This window comes from Taudactylus pleione, unplaced genomic scaffold (assembly GCF_031769625.1).
Source record: "Taudactylus pleione unplaced genomic scaffold, aTauple2 ptg000053l, whole genome shotgun sequence".
NCBI lineage: Eukaryota > Metazoa > Chordata > Amphibia > Anura > Myobatrachidae > Taudactylus > Taudactylus pleione.
In genome coordinates, this window is record NW_028284455.1 from 24,159,068 (window position 1) to 24,177,614 (window position 18,547).

At 41.6% G+C, this 18,547-nt stretch overlaps 1 protein-coding gene across 1 annotated transcript in view; it reads right to left on the reverse strand.

Annotated features, from left to right (window-relative positions):
* Nucleotides 1-10,502: 10,502 nt before the first annotated feature.
* Nucleotides 10,503-18,547, reverse strand: part of AZI2 (5-azacytidine induced 2) — a 106,639-nt gene continuing 98,594 nt past the window's right edge. The window contains exon 8 of the mRNA XM_088462754.1: nt 10,503-14,759. Coding sequence (XP_088318880.1) covers nt 14,368-14,759 — 392 coding nt within the window. The 3' untranslated portion in view covers nt 10,503-14,367. The remainder of the gene's footprint in view (nt 14,760-18,547) is intronic.

An 18,547-nucleotide genomic window follows, 5' to 3' on the forward strand; every position in this document is an offset into this window, starting at 1 on the left:
AATTCATCCATCGTGCCATTGAGATCTGGTATCATCCTCAGTGTTTAATCTATGAGTGTCTCCTTTAAAAAAACAAAAAAAACTGCCAGATATGCAGGCTTTCATTGTTCAGAAAACCACCTAGCTGCAACTGAAGGGGTCCAGTTAGAGTTGAATTGCCTTAAATTATATGCCATGGACATATTGGATAGTTTTAATGCCATTGATTTTCCCCCATGCCACCTCATAAAACAATTAGGGCACTTTGTGGACTACTTCCAGCACCCTAAAGCCCCATGGTCTAACAGGCACTGAAAACCTCATCCCTCCCTAGAGGCTCCCACTCTGGATCATATTTGCTAACCCACACCTTTCAGTGGTCGGTGCCCAGGTAGCACATCAAGGACCACTCCTTAGCCACATGACTGGCCCTAGTCTCCCCACCAGGCCCTCTGCAGCATAATCTACTCCAGTGGTTCTCAAACCCGGTGGTTCTCAGGACACCACAGTCTACGTTTTCCAGGTCACAGAGCAGGTGTATTCATTAGTCACTGACACATTTTAACAGATCCACAGCTGGAGCTAATTATTTTACTTGTGCTTCTGTGAGCAGACCTGGAACACAAATACTGTTTGGGGTCCCGAGGACCAAGTTTGAGACCTGTGATCTACTCTAAAGGCCACACTTGGATTCTACAGAAGCGCAGTTTTAAGTGATCAACACTCTCCAGAGTTCTTCCACTTCACCAGTGCCAGCGTGCTGAAGCTCAGATCAAGTGGCAGTTCAGCCTTGGTTAGTTCTCCTTAGTCGTCTTACCCTGTTTTATCACAGACAGAGAGCCCTGCAATGTCTATGATGGGGATATGTCCCAAAAATAAGCAAGAATATAAAGTTTTAGGGCACACTTGGGGCTTTATAAAAATGAAATAAAAAACAAAACGAGTTACTTTATAGTTAATGTACGCAAAGGCTGGTATAGTAGACTCACAATATTATTCATTACCCCCTACAATAGTGGTATGTGACTAGAAATCACAGTAACCTAAGCTCCTCCATTCTTGCAGCATATCACTTTATGTATAAAATTCAGGAAACCTATACTGGATCACACTCTTGATGTTTACTCACAACATGAGGCTAACCTCTGATTAGTCACACAACAAAGGGAGGTCAGTATGGAGTATTCAAGTTGACTGCTACCAATGCAATTTGTCCCTTCCCTGTCTTCCTACCCGTCCTTTTATCTCTTACCTTGAGCATTATAGAATCTCTCTCTCTTTAAGTGGCTATGGGCCAGATGGCTCATGATTTGCTGGAGCCGGTGCGATTCCAGTAAGTTAGTGGGAACTTTTAACCTAATTCTGCTTTAAATCTAGTGACCAGCTCACCAGAATCACATTGAATCCTGCTATTACATTTGGTCCATAGTCACTTATCTCCCATCTCCACGAAGAAAAAAAATAAAAAGGTGGTCATTGTCTGAGCTTCTTCCAACTTGTACTATTTAGGTCCCCTTAATCTCATTCAGGACTTCTCATTACTATAAATAGGAGGTACACCCTCAAAAATTTTTCTTGCTTAAGTGCTGTACAGTATATATAGAACACTTTCTAGTCTTCAGTGATACATCAGTTCAATCCTTGTCGCCTGATTTACAATATTTGATATTCAACTCCCAAGTCATGACCTAGACTAGAGCATCACATACATACTCTACACCAGGGGTCTTCAACCTTGGCCCTCCAGCTGCTGTGGAACTACACATCCCAGCATGCACTGCCATAGTTTTAGCATGTTATATCAAAAAGGTGGCAGTGCATGCTGGGATGTGTAGTTCCACAGCAGCTGGAGGGCCAAGGTTGAAGACCCCTGCTCTACACGGAAGCTCATAATGTACATAATAAAGATGTTATCCATTCAACCATCTTAGAATCCAATGCCAAACTTTTGAAGTTAATAGATTCACACTCTGTACTGCACAGTAAAATACAGTACATCTCATCTGTGTGCAGAATGAGAAATATCACCCCATCACCATTCTTTATGCTCAAGAGAATTGGAAATGGGAGGGTGGGACATGCTGACGTATATTATGAGCATTCACACTACTTAAATCTTTTGTAGAGGGGATGCAAGCTGCGTATAAAACCTCTTAGAAGGAGTATGTTGTAGCTACCGTCCCCTGGTGCAAGATCTGTGCTAATGATCAGCACAGACCTAGCTTTACTTGTAGAAGAAATAAAGAATACCCAAGCACCCCCCAAGGTGAATCCAGGTCTAGTGTTCATATGTAGGTATTCTGGTCTCCGCAAAAATGGAAGGTGGGGAGGGGGAGCATGAGGTCCACCTGAGATTACCTGCATTAAGCTATGCCAGCCCAGCTTAGTCAGACTATAGCAGGAACAGTGGCAGCTTGTGGTCATAGAAACAGAATTTGACCACAGATAAGAGCCACTTGGCCCATCTATTCTGCCCCTTTTTTTTAACCTTATTCAACCTCAAACACTTTGATCCTTAGGGGTAAATTTACTGTTTATATTGATTTTTAAGTGTGTGATGTAGCCCCTGAAAGACATCAATGTTGAACAGCATGGGGGGCTATTCCACTCATCCACTACCCTTTCTGTAAAGTACTTCTCAAATTTCCTCTGACCTTACCCCCCTCTAGTTCAGTGAATGTCCTCGTGTTCTAATACTTATCTTCCTTTGAAGAATGTCTTGCTAATGTACCTTGTTAAAGCCCTTAATATATTTGAAAGTTAATATCATGTCCCCCTTTTCTGCTCCAAACTGTACATTTTAGGATCTTTTAGTCTTTCCTGGTAAGTTTTGTGATGTAGGCCATGCACCATTTTAGTTGACCTTCTTTATACAGCCTCTAATGTTTTTATAACCTTCTTTAGATATTTCCTCCAGAACTGAACACAGTATTCTAGAATTTGGCTGGACCAATGACATATACAGTGGCATTATTACTTATTTCTTCCTGCTACTGATTCCTCTCCTTATGCAACCAAGCATCTGATGCCTCTCTCATTGCTTACTTACCTTTAAGTACCTAAAATAGTGACTCGTATATCCTTTTCCTCCTCAGCAGTGTCCATTACGCCACTGGTAACCTTTCCCTCCTGTGGCTGCACTCAATTTACTACAAATCTGTTTCCTATCCTGCAACCAAGATGTTATCCATACATCCATCCATCCATCTTAGAATCCACTCCCAAACTTGAGTTTAATAGAATGCGATGTGAGACAGTGTCAAAAGCCATACTAAAGTCTAGATAAGCTACATCTATGGCCCCAGCTTGATCTATTACTTTTTTACCTAGGCAAAGTCTATAAGATTTCTTTATCACAATCTCCCCCAGTAAACCCATGGTGTTTGAGATCTATAAATTGCTTGATTTGACATGTTCCACAACTCTTTCTTTTAAGGGTGTTTCCATCAATTTCCCTAGTGTAAAGGCTCATTGGTCGATAGTTACTTGCCTCTTCATTGCTTCCACTTTTGTGCAGTGGGACTACATTCACTCTTTTCCAGTCCTCTGGAATTACTCCTGTAGTTAGTGCCAAACAGTCCTAGGCACAAAGAAAAGGCATGCTCCCCCCACTGTAAAACATGCCCTGTGCTGATAGTATTAGGGCCATTCCTACGCACCTGCAATGTGGATGTTTGTTAATGAATTAAATGAAAAGGTTAAATGTAAATTTTTCCATTCCTGCTACACTACAGGTACCAGGGTGCCTTTAAGTGGTGGGTTATGCTGGTACTTGTGGTACAACAACCAGCATACCCTTAGCTGCCAAGGCATGCTTGTCCTTGAGATACCACAAGGGGCCAACATGCTATTGCATCCAAGGCAAGCTGCAACTTGTACAGCTCCAAGAAAAAAAAAAACCTGACGTTAAAGAACACACGTGCCAAATTAATAACTATCTTAAATATATATATATATATATATATATATATACACACACACACACACACACACACACACACACACACACACCAATTTATTGCTCATTTAAGTTATGAGATTGGGTAGGAGTAGAGTTTCCTGTCCAAGGCATCTACAACTTGGCAAAATAACAAAAAAATGACATGTGCCTCGCAGTGTACTGACATGTAATATAGAAAATTCTATTTACAGATGTGTCCTCGCTCATCTGGCCTCAATACACCATGCAGGGCGATATGTCTGGCGTGAGTGAGCTGTCATGTCCCATGCAATTCTTTTGCCTAAAATAAGCCTAAGTCACAAAGTAATGCGACTAGGACACATCAGGAGACTATGCTGATTAATTTGATACGCAACACTTAATGCACCTGAGTCTGTAACCAGAATGTGGCATTTACCGGACCCCCGCTTACATACTGCATCAATTTCACCAGAAATATTTAAAATGACTCACCTTAACAAACAACTGTTATATTATTTTATTCCAGGACATATGGGTTTCTAAGTACCATATTGATTTTTTTAACCACTAATAGATTCAATGCAAATTGGATGTAGGAGCAACATAATTGGTTATTATTAGCTCTATGGCAGCATGAACTACTAGTAAGGCAATAGCAAATTATGTTAAACCAGACTTTAGCATTAATTTATAATGCTATTTCAAAACTAACAGTCAAAGCTGCTGATAGCAAATATACCCCTATGCCTACCTTCCAGAAGGGCATCGTCAATACCAATATTGGAGCATCCTATGGAATACATGAAATAGCCTGCGAGTTGCAGGCAGTTACAAGATTTCCGCGATTAATACCCCTTTACCGCTGACTTAAAAAAATAGAATTTTAGTACTTACTGATAAATCCCTTTCTTCGATTTCATAGGGGACACTGGAGTATGTACAATGGGGTATAGACAGGTTAATGAGGAGTCTGTCACTTTAAGAATTCTTAGAATTGAAGTTGGCTCCTCCCCCTCTACTCCACTTAGCTCAGTTAAGATTAACAAAGCCCAAGCATTGACGGAGAGCAGAGGAAGGAGGGAGAAGGAGGAACCAACTGAAAAGGAGGTCCAAGGACCAAATCCGCAAACAAGCCAATACAACACAAGAGGCAGTAAACAACCCCCATGGAACTGCACTGTCCAAAGAAAAAAATCTGCAGTAAGGAACAGTGCTGGGACCGCGTCCAGTGTCTCCTATGGAATCGGAAAAAGGATTTTGGTACTTACCGATAAATCCCTATTTACTCCTTCCACTAGGGGACACTTGAGTATGTACAATGGGAACATCCCAAAGCTAACCTCCCGGGTGGGAAGGCGCTGAGAATCTGCAGAACCAGATGACCAACCTGAAGACAGTGGTCGCAAGGGAGGCAACACTGTAGACCTTATGTACCTACACAGGAAGGTATCTCACACCTCCAGTAAGAGGCCGGGAACAAACCCAAGACCTTCGCTATAGAAAATAGAAGTCCTAAATGGAGCTACCTGAAAATGAAGGGGACCACTGCGAAACAGACCAGCCCCGTCAAGAGGCATGAGAGAGCACAAACAAGGTATCAGTTGTGCACAGCACCACAATACAAGAAACAGACTCGCAAAGTCCTATGACTACAAGTGATGGTGAAGTTACAAATTCAGATAACAGGAACCACAAGGAGTGTAATGCAGGGGGGCCATAAAACACAATGGCCAGCCGCTTAACAAAAGCCAGCCCAACCTTAACGGAAGGGAGAGCAACAGGACAGAGGCCAAGCTCAGACACCCACCAAGCCAAAGCTAAAAATAGAACCGTCCTACAGGACAACGGTGCAGATGCACCAAGGCTGAGTGAGAACTAATGGGGAAGTAGGAAGCTCCGGTGATGACCGGGCCCTAAATACACAGTAGAATGTGTAACCTGGTAGCAAGGTCAACAGAAAACAAAAGATGATGGATAAGGCAGTAATCAGCAGCCCGGGAAGCCCAGGCAACGAACAGTTGGAAGAACAAACCCTTTGTTCACCCAAACTATATGAGATTACGAATTGCGAACTAGTGTGCAACAGAAACAAAGATACTGGCCCGAAGCAGAGGAGGAAAAACAGCTTTTGGAAAATCGGTGTGCTGTCTGCAGAAGTAAAAACCCCAGCCGACCTGGTAACAAGCACAGGCTATCTGCAACAACTGTGACAATTCGAGTACTCCGCACAGGGAACAAACCCGGAGCAATAATGAGGACTGTCCTGGCCCATGGGAGATACATTGTAGAATCCGGAACTACCGGAAATTTAGGCAAGACCGCTGTAAAAGGACAGAAGTCTGCTTAAAACCTGCCCTTACAGGTAAGGGAAGCATGCATTAACACACGGACAAAGGAACACGGACTACTGATTTCAAACACAACAGCAGTCATATTTATTGAAACTCCATGAAAGAACAACCGTGGCATACATAATGGACGATGTTGAACACATCAGCTCAGAAAACGGCACAAACAGCCAAAGGCGGTAAAGCTGAAGCATCCACCTAGATGCCTCACCGAGGACCACGAACCTCCTAAAAGGATGAACTAAAAGGTGACAAGAGACCATGGAAATTACACCAGTAATTCTGTTTAGGATACCTGTCCAAAGAGAAAGGCAAGAAGTGGACTAAATACCCAGTTCCACCCCCAAGTAGGATAGGTAGCAAAATTACCTGCCTTAAGAATGTCATGAAGAGCTGGTAGAAAACCAAAGAACCTAAGCAACCACTACCTGCATAGCAACACCTTTGTTGCATATTAGGCCAGACTACCCAGAAGAAAAAAGCCTCCTTGTTCCTAGTGATCTCTTGTTTTAAGCCTACAGCACCAGGCATCCCCAGGTGATCGCCCATTCAAGCATGAACCTTGCTAGTTTCCGAGATCAGACATGTCCTGAGTTTTTTGCCTCATTCCTTGAAGTACTGCAATACCATGTCAAGGCATGGAGCAAACAGACCCAGCTCTTCTTCCATCTCCCAGGTTCAAAATACATGTAATACTGATAAAATCAAACACTACACCAGATCATAGCCAAAGTGAGAGGATAAATTGGGAATAAAACAAGGATGCAATCAGAAAAAGAGGTTTAGTCCCTGTTTCATACTGGTGAAATGGAGGAATGCAGGGGAACTCACCGTGAAACAGTGCAATGATGTTAATATAACTGGCCTCAATGGCGTACCTGGACCCAATAGCATACAGGGACTATTTCTCCTGTTTGTAAAGCATTGACAAACATGATAACAAAGTGGTGACAAACCTTACGTAAATCATCAGCCTAGTATTGCCAACTTCCCCAAAGGGGCTAAAGAGTTCTGAGGTAAAAGAGTTCGCCTAGGAATTGGAGGAAAATCTTACCTGCAATCAATTAGGAGTCCCTTAGTCACCTTGTAGATGGACTGATCTGTGGTGTCAGACTCAAAACACCTTCATAATGTAGAGTACCCAAGTCCTGCTGCAGTAGGTACAAGACTGCACGCTGTACAGCCTGGTTTCTGGATTGGAGCTACTTTAGTAGAAGTGCCCTGTGTAGATAAACTGACAAAGGTTAGCCAGATGACATGACATATGCAAGGATACCTTTTTTTTTTTTTTGCAGATGGGACTGAAACTAGTGTCTCCAGTATAACTGAACAACCATTTATCAACAATTTATACACCTGTCACTGAGCCACAGTTAATGCTTTTTAATGCAAAACCAGGCGAGGTGTCACAGGAGAGATGTTTGGATATAGAATAGACCACACTATGCAACAGTGCACATAACTAGAAATAACTTATCTACTCACTCTCAGAGAAAGGACAACTGGATCAGGAGACAGACCAAGCTATACAATCCCATACCATGGGAGTGCTTCATATTACCTTTTCAAAGATACCTAGACTTGTCTTTATATGACAACCTTTTAGACAGACAATATAGCAGCTCAGCCATAATGACCATACACTGCTAAAAAGATAAACAGGCACCAGTTAAGCCCAGCAGAAAAGAAACAAGTCGTTCATTCTAAAAACGAAGCTATAGTGTAATATTACTGTCTATAATAAAACTCAGATCCCCACTGTGTATGAAAGAAGAGGCAGAGCTGTGTTATATAGAGTCTGCAGTCAACAAAATAGTCAGGCAGACTGCTTGCAGCTGCATGCACTGGGGTTATGGAGGGCTGATTTAAGCACACCACACAACTATCACCTACCCTCCAACATGACCCCTCCCATCAGGTACAAAATGCTCTGCTCCTGGACTTCCCACCTAATTTATGATTGTAGCCACCTGTGTTGAACTAGATAATTGGTGAGAAGTATGTATGGCTGCAATCATCAATTAAGAAAAGTCCAGGAATAGAGCATTTTGTACCTAATGGAACGGGTCATGTTGGAGAGTCTGTTATCAATGTTGTTCTTATGTGTTAATATTTTACAGACACATCACACCATATAATCCCACAAGAGACCACATTGGTCACAAACAGCCAGTACAGACACTAAGTAGGGAGGGGGGTCATAAGGGAGCTGCCCCAACAGAGGAGACCAACTCCTGCACTGTGCAGAGAATGAGTGCTGTTAGCCTTCCTGGTAGTAGCTCTGGGGCCGCGGGGATAACAAAATGGCTGCTGTTCGTGAGAAACACGCACCAAAGTAAACTGGACAAAGGGCCTGATTTAGAGCCGGATGCTCTGACAGAGCGCTCGCTCTGAATCAGGGCCGGCCTTCTGCATTTTTAGAGCGGCCTCCTGGCCGCTCGCATAGCTGTTGGTGACCACCCACAGGTATAGCGAGCGGCCAGGAAGATGGTCGCGATGGTCAAGACCATCGCGACCATCGGGCTTGCGACGAGACCCTTGTGGTAGGGTCTCATTGCCGCAAGCCCTAGAGTGCTTTCGGCTCAAACAGAGCCGAAAGCACTCCCACTGACATCATGGGAACGCCTCCGTCTGGGCAGCCACGCCCCGGCCCGCCCATCAAAGGGGGCGTGCTGTCACTCAACATCGACAGCACGCCCCCTTTGGTTTGAGACCCGGAGCGACGGCTTGCCCGTCGCTATCCGGGTCTCGCGCATGCGCACGACGGAGCCGGCTCCGTTGTGCGCATGCGCTGGGCCACCATCGACCCACTTGCGAGCGCATAGCGCTCACGAGCGGGTCTGAATCAGGCCCAAAGTTCAGCCCCAACCTGGGCTTGCAGCTTTGCTAGGACCCTATCGCATCCATCGAAGCAGGAGTGCAGAAATATTGCGCAGCCGATAAGCCCCGCCCCCCAGCCTGATGCTGCTCAAATTTAACTTGCAGTTTAACTAATGGCGGCCACTGAGGTCTCCAGCTGACTACAGGCTGGGTGCATTCGCAACTGAAATGCCCACCTCCCTTGCTACTCAAGGGAGGTAGTTTACACTTACCGCTGCCAAAGCTGACTGGTCTGTGGGAGGCCTCGGGACGCGGAACTAGCCGCAAGCAGCTGTGGCGGGCCACCAGAGTCAGATGACCCTGCCTGCGGTTAGAGACGCAGACAAGCCTGTTGGCTGTGGCGTGTCTCTTGCGGCTTCCAACGTTGCAGACAGGCTGCAGCAGCATGCAGTCTGCCTGTGAAGATACTCATGAACAAAGAAAAAGGGCTGGAGACAGGCCTCTGTGGATCCAGCTCCCTCGAGGCACTAATCTAAACTCAGCGGGGTATAAAGAGGGAGGAGCCAACTTCAATTCTAAGAACTCTTAAAGTGCCAGGCTCCATTCATCCACCCGTCTATACCCCATTTTACATACTCCAGTGTCCCCTAGCGGAAGAAAAAACCTGGGTTATTGCACATGAACACGCAACAACCCAGGATTTTTGTCAGTGGAAACTGCTCCACCTGGGTCCAGTCACCAGGCAATCCTTCCCGGGTACTTAGCAGGGTTTTACACAGGAAGGACCCAGGTGAGCTGCCATGTAAATGGGTAGTTTGATCCGGGTCCCGTTTACAGTGTGGGTAGAGATGCATTTAGGCGCAAGGAGATCTCATCTCCAAGCGCTGGCACTGCACCCGTATGCAGTGTGAACTGCGCCGATCCGGGATTAATCCGGATCGCCGCTGCGATGGAAATAGGGTCAGACCATTGCCTTTGGTGGAAAAGTGGTATTAGTCAAGCCAACATGGTTTTGCCTTAGACAATAGCTTTAATGCAGCAATTGTTTTCAAAGTCAGATGACTTGTGGCTTGTTTGGAATGGAATGGTTTTAGATTGTAAGCTCTCATGAGCAGAGTCCTCTTCCCTTATGTGCTTTTCCTCACTTAAGCCATCATTATCTTCCCACTGCCAACAACAGCACCATACACGGGTTTGGCCGCCCTACTGCTTATTTGGGTACTATGACTGCTGCTGCAGAATTTTTTTAAAACTCTTTGCAGAGTTCATAGCCAGACCGTATGAACAGAAGAAAAGTGATGCGGACACCTTGTGGCGCCATATAAATTAAGCATAATAATAAAATATACCGACACATTGGCCAAATCGGAGAATACATTACATTACTTTAAAATAAGTCTCAAACACTAAAAAAATAAAACACACAATAGATTTATGACACTTTACTGTGATTAAATATAATTATACATGGGAATTTATACACTTTTATTTAACAGTACAATTGGAAATTCCTGTACAGACTAATTTGTACTTCTAGGATATTTTTTATACAAACACAGCAAAAAATAATAATTATATTTATCTAATCCTTATTTGTACATGTGCAGTTATAGAAAACACAGCATACAGTAGCATTAATCACACAGGCAATCAAGGTTTTTTTTTTCTCATTACCTTTGAAAATTGTGACCAGCGCTCACTAATTACAAAAAAAAAACAAAAAAAAAAACAAGCTACATTAGCGATCAGAAGGAGAATATTTGCAGTCACAAGAGAAATAGTTGCTTCTGCTTTGTTATTACACAGGTAGTTAATTCTATCAGCTAAAGCCTAGTGAGTAGGATTTGTTTTATGCATATTGAGTTGTGTTCTATTACTTTGCTGGAGATTGCAATCCCTCGAGTCTGCCGTGTTCACTGGTCACAATAAGTTCAGCATCTCTCACTGTTCCCATTATTTACAGACTGTAGATGTGAGCAAGATAATGGAAAGCTACATGATATCAAGAGAACAATACTATATGGTTTATGAATATTGTTCATTTGCACTGAAGAAAACATCAGTATTTGATGTAACTACAAAATGAAAACAGAAATTCCTTTAAAGTATACACCCAATGTAGACAAATATGCAATGATTAACTCAGCTAATGTCAATACAAATGGTTTTATTTACATTTTTATTGAACATGAAAGGCTTGGGATTGGTTATATGCAATGCTTTGGTACACAATATCTAAGGTGCACTAAATGACATAAAACATGCCCCATCAGTACTCATACTACCCATGTAGCTGTAGTCACAAAAGTGGCCCAAACTTGAAGAATTTAAGATTTGAAACAACAATAAAACCAGATTTAATTTTTTTTACATATATTAAGACTATTCTCCTTGGGATTTTGCAGCCGAGGAAACCATCTTGCATTGCGTTGGGTACAAATGCATACGTGGCTTCCTGGCCAGCTTTACTTTACACTGCATTTTAAAATTACTGTAGGAGAGGCCGTTTCCCCCTCATAGTTCTAAATTAGGCTGTGCCTCTTACATTTTCTCCTCTGCAGCATAAACTAGTTTTTCCAGGTGCACATTATTAACCCCACAGATGGATTTACTATGAACTGTAAGTTACCTCCTAAATGTGCAGGATACTCAAAGAATCTTTTGCCAATATAACACCTAATCAATCAATAACCATTTGCTAGATTTACTGTAATAAGTGTCTATACAGCGGTTACCTATATTGCAGCTTCTGCCATCTTTGGGTTCCAGGTGTGTGGTGCCTTCTTCTCAGTTGGCCATCACCGCTACATCACTGTACCATAGACTGGCATGGAAATCGATTTGCACAACCCAATTCAATGCTGACGAGTTGGGGTTTGTGACACAGTGATGTGGTCGAAGATAGACAGGCCTGCAAATAGCAGAAGCTGGTGTACAACATGCTAGATGTACACTATCAGAGATTGTTTCTATACAATGGTTACAGGATGTAGGAATGTGGTTATACTTACAAACAGACCATTTGCCTTTAATGTTACTTTTATGTGTCTAACGAAGTTAGCTAATTTGTATGGAAAATAACCATATTTTACATGCCAAATTAAAAAAATAAATACAACCTTATTGGCAACAATAAAATATATTTGAAAGTCTTTTCTTGAGAAAACCCCTGCGGGGAGGCGGACGGGAGGCTTGCCCGTCTTTCCGTGGGGCCGGGAGCGGCACCCAATATTCAGGAGGCTCCCAGCCAAACACATTTTATTCTTGTTCATATTTACTGGAAAATAACTAGTTTTATTCCAATAAACTCCAAATGGAAACTCCCTCCCAGGTCATATCATAGAAGTGTACCTTTATCTGTTCCAGAACAGTTCTGAACAACCAGCATATATATTATTTTTTTACGTGCGACTGTAAATAAGTCTGAGACTGTTGTTTCTAGTGTTCCCGCACACATTGGCATTTTACTTGCTTGGCGGTAGCATTTGTTTGAGACAATCACATGTAAATGCATTGGGAAGGTTATAATGATCTATATTACACTAGTGTAAAGGTTATTGCATAAAAGGCTGAAACATTTTAGGCAAAGGCTCCGGAAATTGTTTTAATGAAGCAGGTTACATTAGACAGAGACGTGCATCATTTTTTTTATACTTATTAGTGGAACTTTAATATTTCATATGTGCTAGAGTATACTTCAGACTACCTGCTACTTATTTACCAATACTTGTTCACTGAAAGTGTCCTACATTATCCACAACTGTTAAAGTTTTCCAGAGCTTCTCACATTATAGATGTAATGTTAAGTGGATCCTTTGTAATGAGTTCGTGGTATGGAAATTAAGGCTTGCTTGGTAAGGACAGAATTGAGACATAATTGTCTCAATGCATTAAGACATCACCGAAACAAAAGTTTACTGGAAAATAAAATGTTATCGTTTCCCAGAAATACAGTCAATATGTGCAAATCTGTAGAAAAAAACTTGGTTTACCACAGTCCGCCAAACAATTGTAATGCAGTTATGCTTAAGAGAACCATTTGGTCTAAATCACCTGAATTAGTACCTAAAATGGAATATAATTTATGGAGTGTAAGTTATATAGAGGAGAAAACTGTCAACTCTAGTAACAGACATTTTGTATGCCAAAAACCCCCAATATCTTTCCAACCCATAACCAACATTAGACTGTGCTCTAAAAAAATACTAGGATGGTGACACTGTAGTGATGACTGTACACCTGCATAACTCCTCTTGTCAACAAATACTGAGCCAAACCAGATTGTTTTAGGTGATCATGTCCATAGCAAAATAATTCTACTTTTTCTTAAGATGGATGAGAATGGAAATACAGGTTATGAGCATAATTTATATATTATGGTAACATGCATTAGTGTAATTTGGGATTAATCACCATTTGGCTTACCTGTTATTGGAGAATTAAAGGTCCCAGAGGCTGACAGGGAATGTGGAGACTGATGACTCCACAATGGATTGGGAATAACGGAATAAGATTTAGACAAATGACATGAAATCACAAATTACCATTATGTGTTCCCAGGCCTACCCTAACCACACCACAGAGCATAAATGGACTGTCGTTTTCTCAGCTCTATTTGTAGACTATATATTCCGCAAAATGTGACTTTACAAATACAGGGTTGAATGACATTCTGCAGGACATCTAAGCAAAGGCAGAACTTTCCCTAAATTTACATGTGCTGTATCTCTCCCCTGCCCTGGCATCCTGGTCCAAAATTCTACATACCTTTGGTAAGGAAGCAAAAAAAATCTAGCATAGCTCCCACTAAAGGCAGGTAATCTAATCAGTAAGTAAGGTTTTGTTTTGTCACAAACTTTCTCCTGGCAAAATAAAGGATACAAAAAAAAAAAATCATATAAAGTTGTAAATCTACTGAAAAACAAAATTAATTAAAAACTTCTATGTTGCAGTGTTCACTCCTCCTGCATACAGAGGAAAAGTTGGATTAAAACAAAAACTACCCAATCAAAAAAAACTATCATCATTTCATATATTTTTCTAATATGCTAAATAAATGCATGGGGATTTTGCGATTTATATCTGGATTGCAGTTCATCTGTGGAAAGTTACACAATGACAGTTACACTAGATAGCAGGTAACCTCTTGAACAAGCAACAATAAAAAAAATTATCAAACCAATGCGAAATTGTTCCTGAGGAATAAAGTTAAGCTTGCACAAATTACTTAGATTAAAAAAAAAAAAAAAAAAATCTTTGAGGACCAGGAAATTCAATGCTAGCCTTCTAAAACATTTTCTAACTTTTAAAGGTGTGATTGTAATAATTCCCCATATTGTTTGCTGAACTGTTATTCTTTGTTTCCCAAAACAGTGTTTCATTGGGCTTCGGAGGACTTGGCATTACCCAGGAAGTTTCTTCAGAAGATGATTTCTGGTATGAGTCAGTCTCTTCACAGTCTCCTCCACCTACTGGAATGGGCCTCTCACTTGTCCATTGTGTGCGATCAGTCTTTTCATAAAATGAATTAGTGCCTTCGTGCAGCTGAGGCGCGGCAGCACCGCCACAAAACGGGTGTCCTTTAGGTGAGACAGAGGGCACCTTTTCATAAGTGACACCAGCAGTCGTTATGCGCAATCTACTGCAGGTCGTTTCTAAGTCATCTTCACACTGTACAGGGCCATGAGAAGCTGCAAGAAGGATGCATCACTAATTATTGCAAACTAAGCGCTATGTTCTCCACAATATATTTTTCAAAAAAAGATTTATTTTCATGAACAGAAGTCATGGTTTAAGCCATATTTCACAAAAATGTGCCAATGTTTAAAAATACAACAATATCAAGACAATATTCACACTATATACAGGTTGAGTCTCCCATATCCAAATATTCAGAAATACGGAATTATTTTGGCATGACAGATAATGAAACATTTGATTTTTGATGGTTCAATGTACACAAACTTTTTATAAGGCACAAATTATTAAAAATATTGTATAAAATTACCTTCAGGCTGTGTGTATAAGATGTATCTAAACACATAAATGCATTCTGTGTGTATATTTGGGTCCTATTCCCAAGATATTTCATTATGATATGCAAATATTCCGTTAACCAAAATACCCCTGGTCACAAGCATTTTGGATATGGGAGACTCAACCTGTATTTATCCAGTCTTCTGTTACACTTGTTAAACTGGTTGTTTACTATGGTTGCTATGGACTGGTCAGGGCTCAGGGGGGGGGGTCACTGATGGGCGCAGTGACGTCACTGGGAGCCATGCCAGCAGCTTGCAGTCGGGGATGTCAGGGTTTGTCTAATTGTGGGTGTTATTTAAGGTAAGATGGGTTTAATGTCTCTGTTATGCTGATGACAGTTTTGATAATAAACAGAAACGTTGCATTAGCACCTGTTTGATCATTTGAACACAAATTAAAATTTCTCAATTCAACAAACAAGACTGGAATCGAATGAATGTAGTTCATTCATTTTAACACCATTGGGATGTTTCGAAACAGTCACTTGATCAAACTTTAAGGATGAGATGAGTCCAAGGTAGCAAACATTCAGAATAGGTATAATTTAACTTTACCCTTATTCCAGGATTGGAAGGCCACTGGAATTGAAGGTCTGTCTATCTCTTTGGATCCTGCAAGCAGACCCTCACACCAAACATACCCAATGGCTGAAAGTTAATATAATATTCTTAATTTAGGGTAAAACATTCTTCCTATATAAATGCAAATAAAATTGCTTCAGATATGCACGGACAACTGCATACATAATACATGTGATCATGTATATTATGAATTTGGTCGTACACGTCACCCTGTGTCTGATACAGGGTGACGTGTACGACCAAATTCATAATATACATGATCACATGCCCTTGTGGTCTTAGCTATATTGGGAAGACGGACCGTACCTTGTGGGAGAGAATGGCTTTGCACCGATCAGCCATCAGGGCCGCCAGTAAATCTGGTGCAAGTGACCAACCAGTGGCCAGGCACTTCTATGAGGCACAGCATAATCTACCCACATTAAGATATTTTATCATAGATCATGTACCAGTTTGGGCACGGGGTGGCAATAGATCATTAAAACTACTCCAGTGTGAATCCCGTTGGATTCAGAGACTGGGGACTATCTATCCAAAAGGACTTAATGAAAATTTAGGATTACATTGCTTCCTATAGGGCTGTGGGGATCATATCTCTAGATGAGATGCTTTTTGTTTCACGAAGTGCTTGATCATGAGTCTCATGTGTTGATACATACACCGCAGTGGGTTATTTACATCATTGGTGGGATGTCATGACTACGTACGTCGGTCCGGGTTATTGGCCTCACTAAGATATATGGCTTATGAGCGCCTTGTAACAATTTGTGTAATATAACTGACATGTGTAATTATCTATTATGAGTTTTTGACTCTCTGCCTGATTAATGTGTTATGGTGATCAATGATTGGTGTAATTTTATTACCATCTACGTGATTGTTATGTATTAGCTGGATCGTTGGTAAAGAGATGGGGTTCATGTTATGGTGTTATTAGTGACTTGATGCTAGTACATTATTATCTAGGATTATTGTATGTGCGTTTACAGTACTGCGCCTCTATGAACAAGGTTCCTTTAACTTGTTTTTAGTTTCACTATTGTTGGCATGGCAACGATAGTCGCGCCTGTGAGGTCATCAGTGGGCGTCTCTATGCTGGACCCGGATGCCGCGGCGTTTTCCCGTGGTGTGGTGAAGGGTATGTAAGTACCGTGTTTTTGTATTGTTTGTATCTTGAGAACAATGCATTAAAGGGCATCGAAACGTTGATGCAATAATTCCTGCCTACTGTTATCCTTCATGTGGAGTGCCGCTGCCAGAGGAAGTACACACATATACAGTCAGGTCCATCAATATTGGGACATTGACAGAATTTTCAGATTTAGGCCTCTGTTCACCACCACAATGGTTTTGAAATGAAACAAACAAGGATGTCCTTTAACTGCAGACTTTCACATTTAATTTGAGGGTAATTACATCCAAATCGGGTGAACGGTGTAGGAATTACAACAGTTTCAATATGTGCCTCCCACTTTTTAAGGGGCCAAAAGTAATGGGACTATCAACTCAAAAGCTATTTCATGGACAGGTGTGGGCTATTCCCTCGTTATTTGATTATCAATTAAGCAGGTAAAAGGTCTGGAGTTGATTCTAGGTGTGACATTTGCATTTGGAATCAGTTGCTGTCAACTCTCAATATGAGATCCAAAGAGCTGTCACTATCAGTGAAACAAGCCATCATTAGACTGAAAAATCAAAACAAACCCATCAGAGAGATAGCAAAAACATTAGGTGTGGCCAAATCAGCTGTTTGGAACATTCTTAAAAAGAAAGAACGCACCGGAGAGCTCAGCAACACCAAAAGACCCGGAAGACCACGGAAAACAACTGTGGTGGATGACAAAAGAATTATTTCCCTGGTGAAGAAAAACCCCTTCACAACAGTTGGCCAAATCAAGAACACTCTCCAGGAGGTAGATGTATATGTGTCAAAGTCAACAATCAAGAGAAGACTTCACAAGAGTGAATATAGAGGGTTCACCACAAGATGCAAACCATTGGTGAGCCACAAAAACAGGAAGACCAGATTAGAGTTTGCCAAACAACATCTAAAAAAGCCATTACAGTTCTGGAACAACATCCTATTGACAGATGAGACAAAGATCAACTTGTACCAGAGTGATGGGAAGAGAAGAGAAGGAACTGCTCATGATCCAAAACATACCACCTCATCAGTGAAGCATGGTGGTGGTAGTGTCATGGCGTGGGCATGTATGGCTGCCAATGGAACTGGTTCCCTTGTATTTATTGATAATATGACTGCTGACAAAAGCAGCAGAATGAATTCTGAAGTGTTTCGGGCAATATTATATGCTCATATTCAGTCAAATGCATCAGAACTCATTGGACAGCGCTTCACAGGGCAGATGGACAATGACCCGAAGCATACTGCAAAAGCAACCAAAGAGTTTTTTTTAAGGCTAAAAAGTGGAATGTTATGCAATGGCCAAGTCAATCCTCTGACCTGAATCCGAATGAGCATGCATTATACTTAATGAAGACAAAACTGAAGGGAAAATGCCCCAAGAACAAGCAGGAACTGAAGACATTTGAAGTAGAGGCCTGGTAGAGCATCACCAGGGATGAAACCCAGCGTCTGGTGATGTCTATGCGTTCCAGACTTCAGGCTGTAATTGCCTGCAAAGGATTTGCAACAAAGTATTAAAAAGTGAAAGTTAGATTTAGGATTGTTTAGTTTGTCCCATTAGTTTTGGCTCCTTAAAAAGTGGGAGGCACATATAGAAACCGTTGCAATTCCTACACCATTCACCTGATTTGGATGTAATTACCCTCAAATTAAATCTGAAAGTCTGCAGTTAAATCACATCTTGTTTGTTTCATTTCAAAGCCATTGTGGT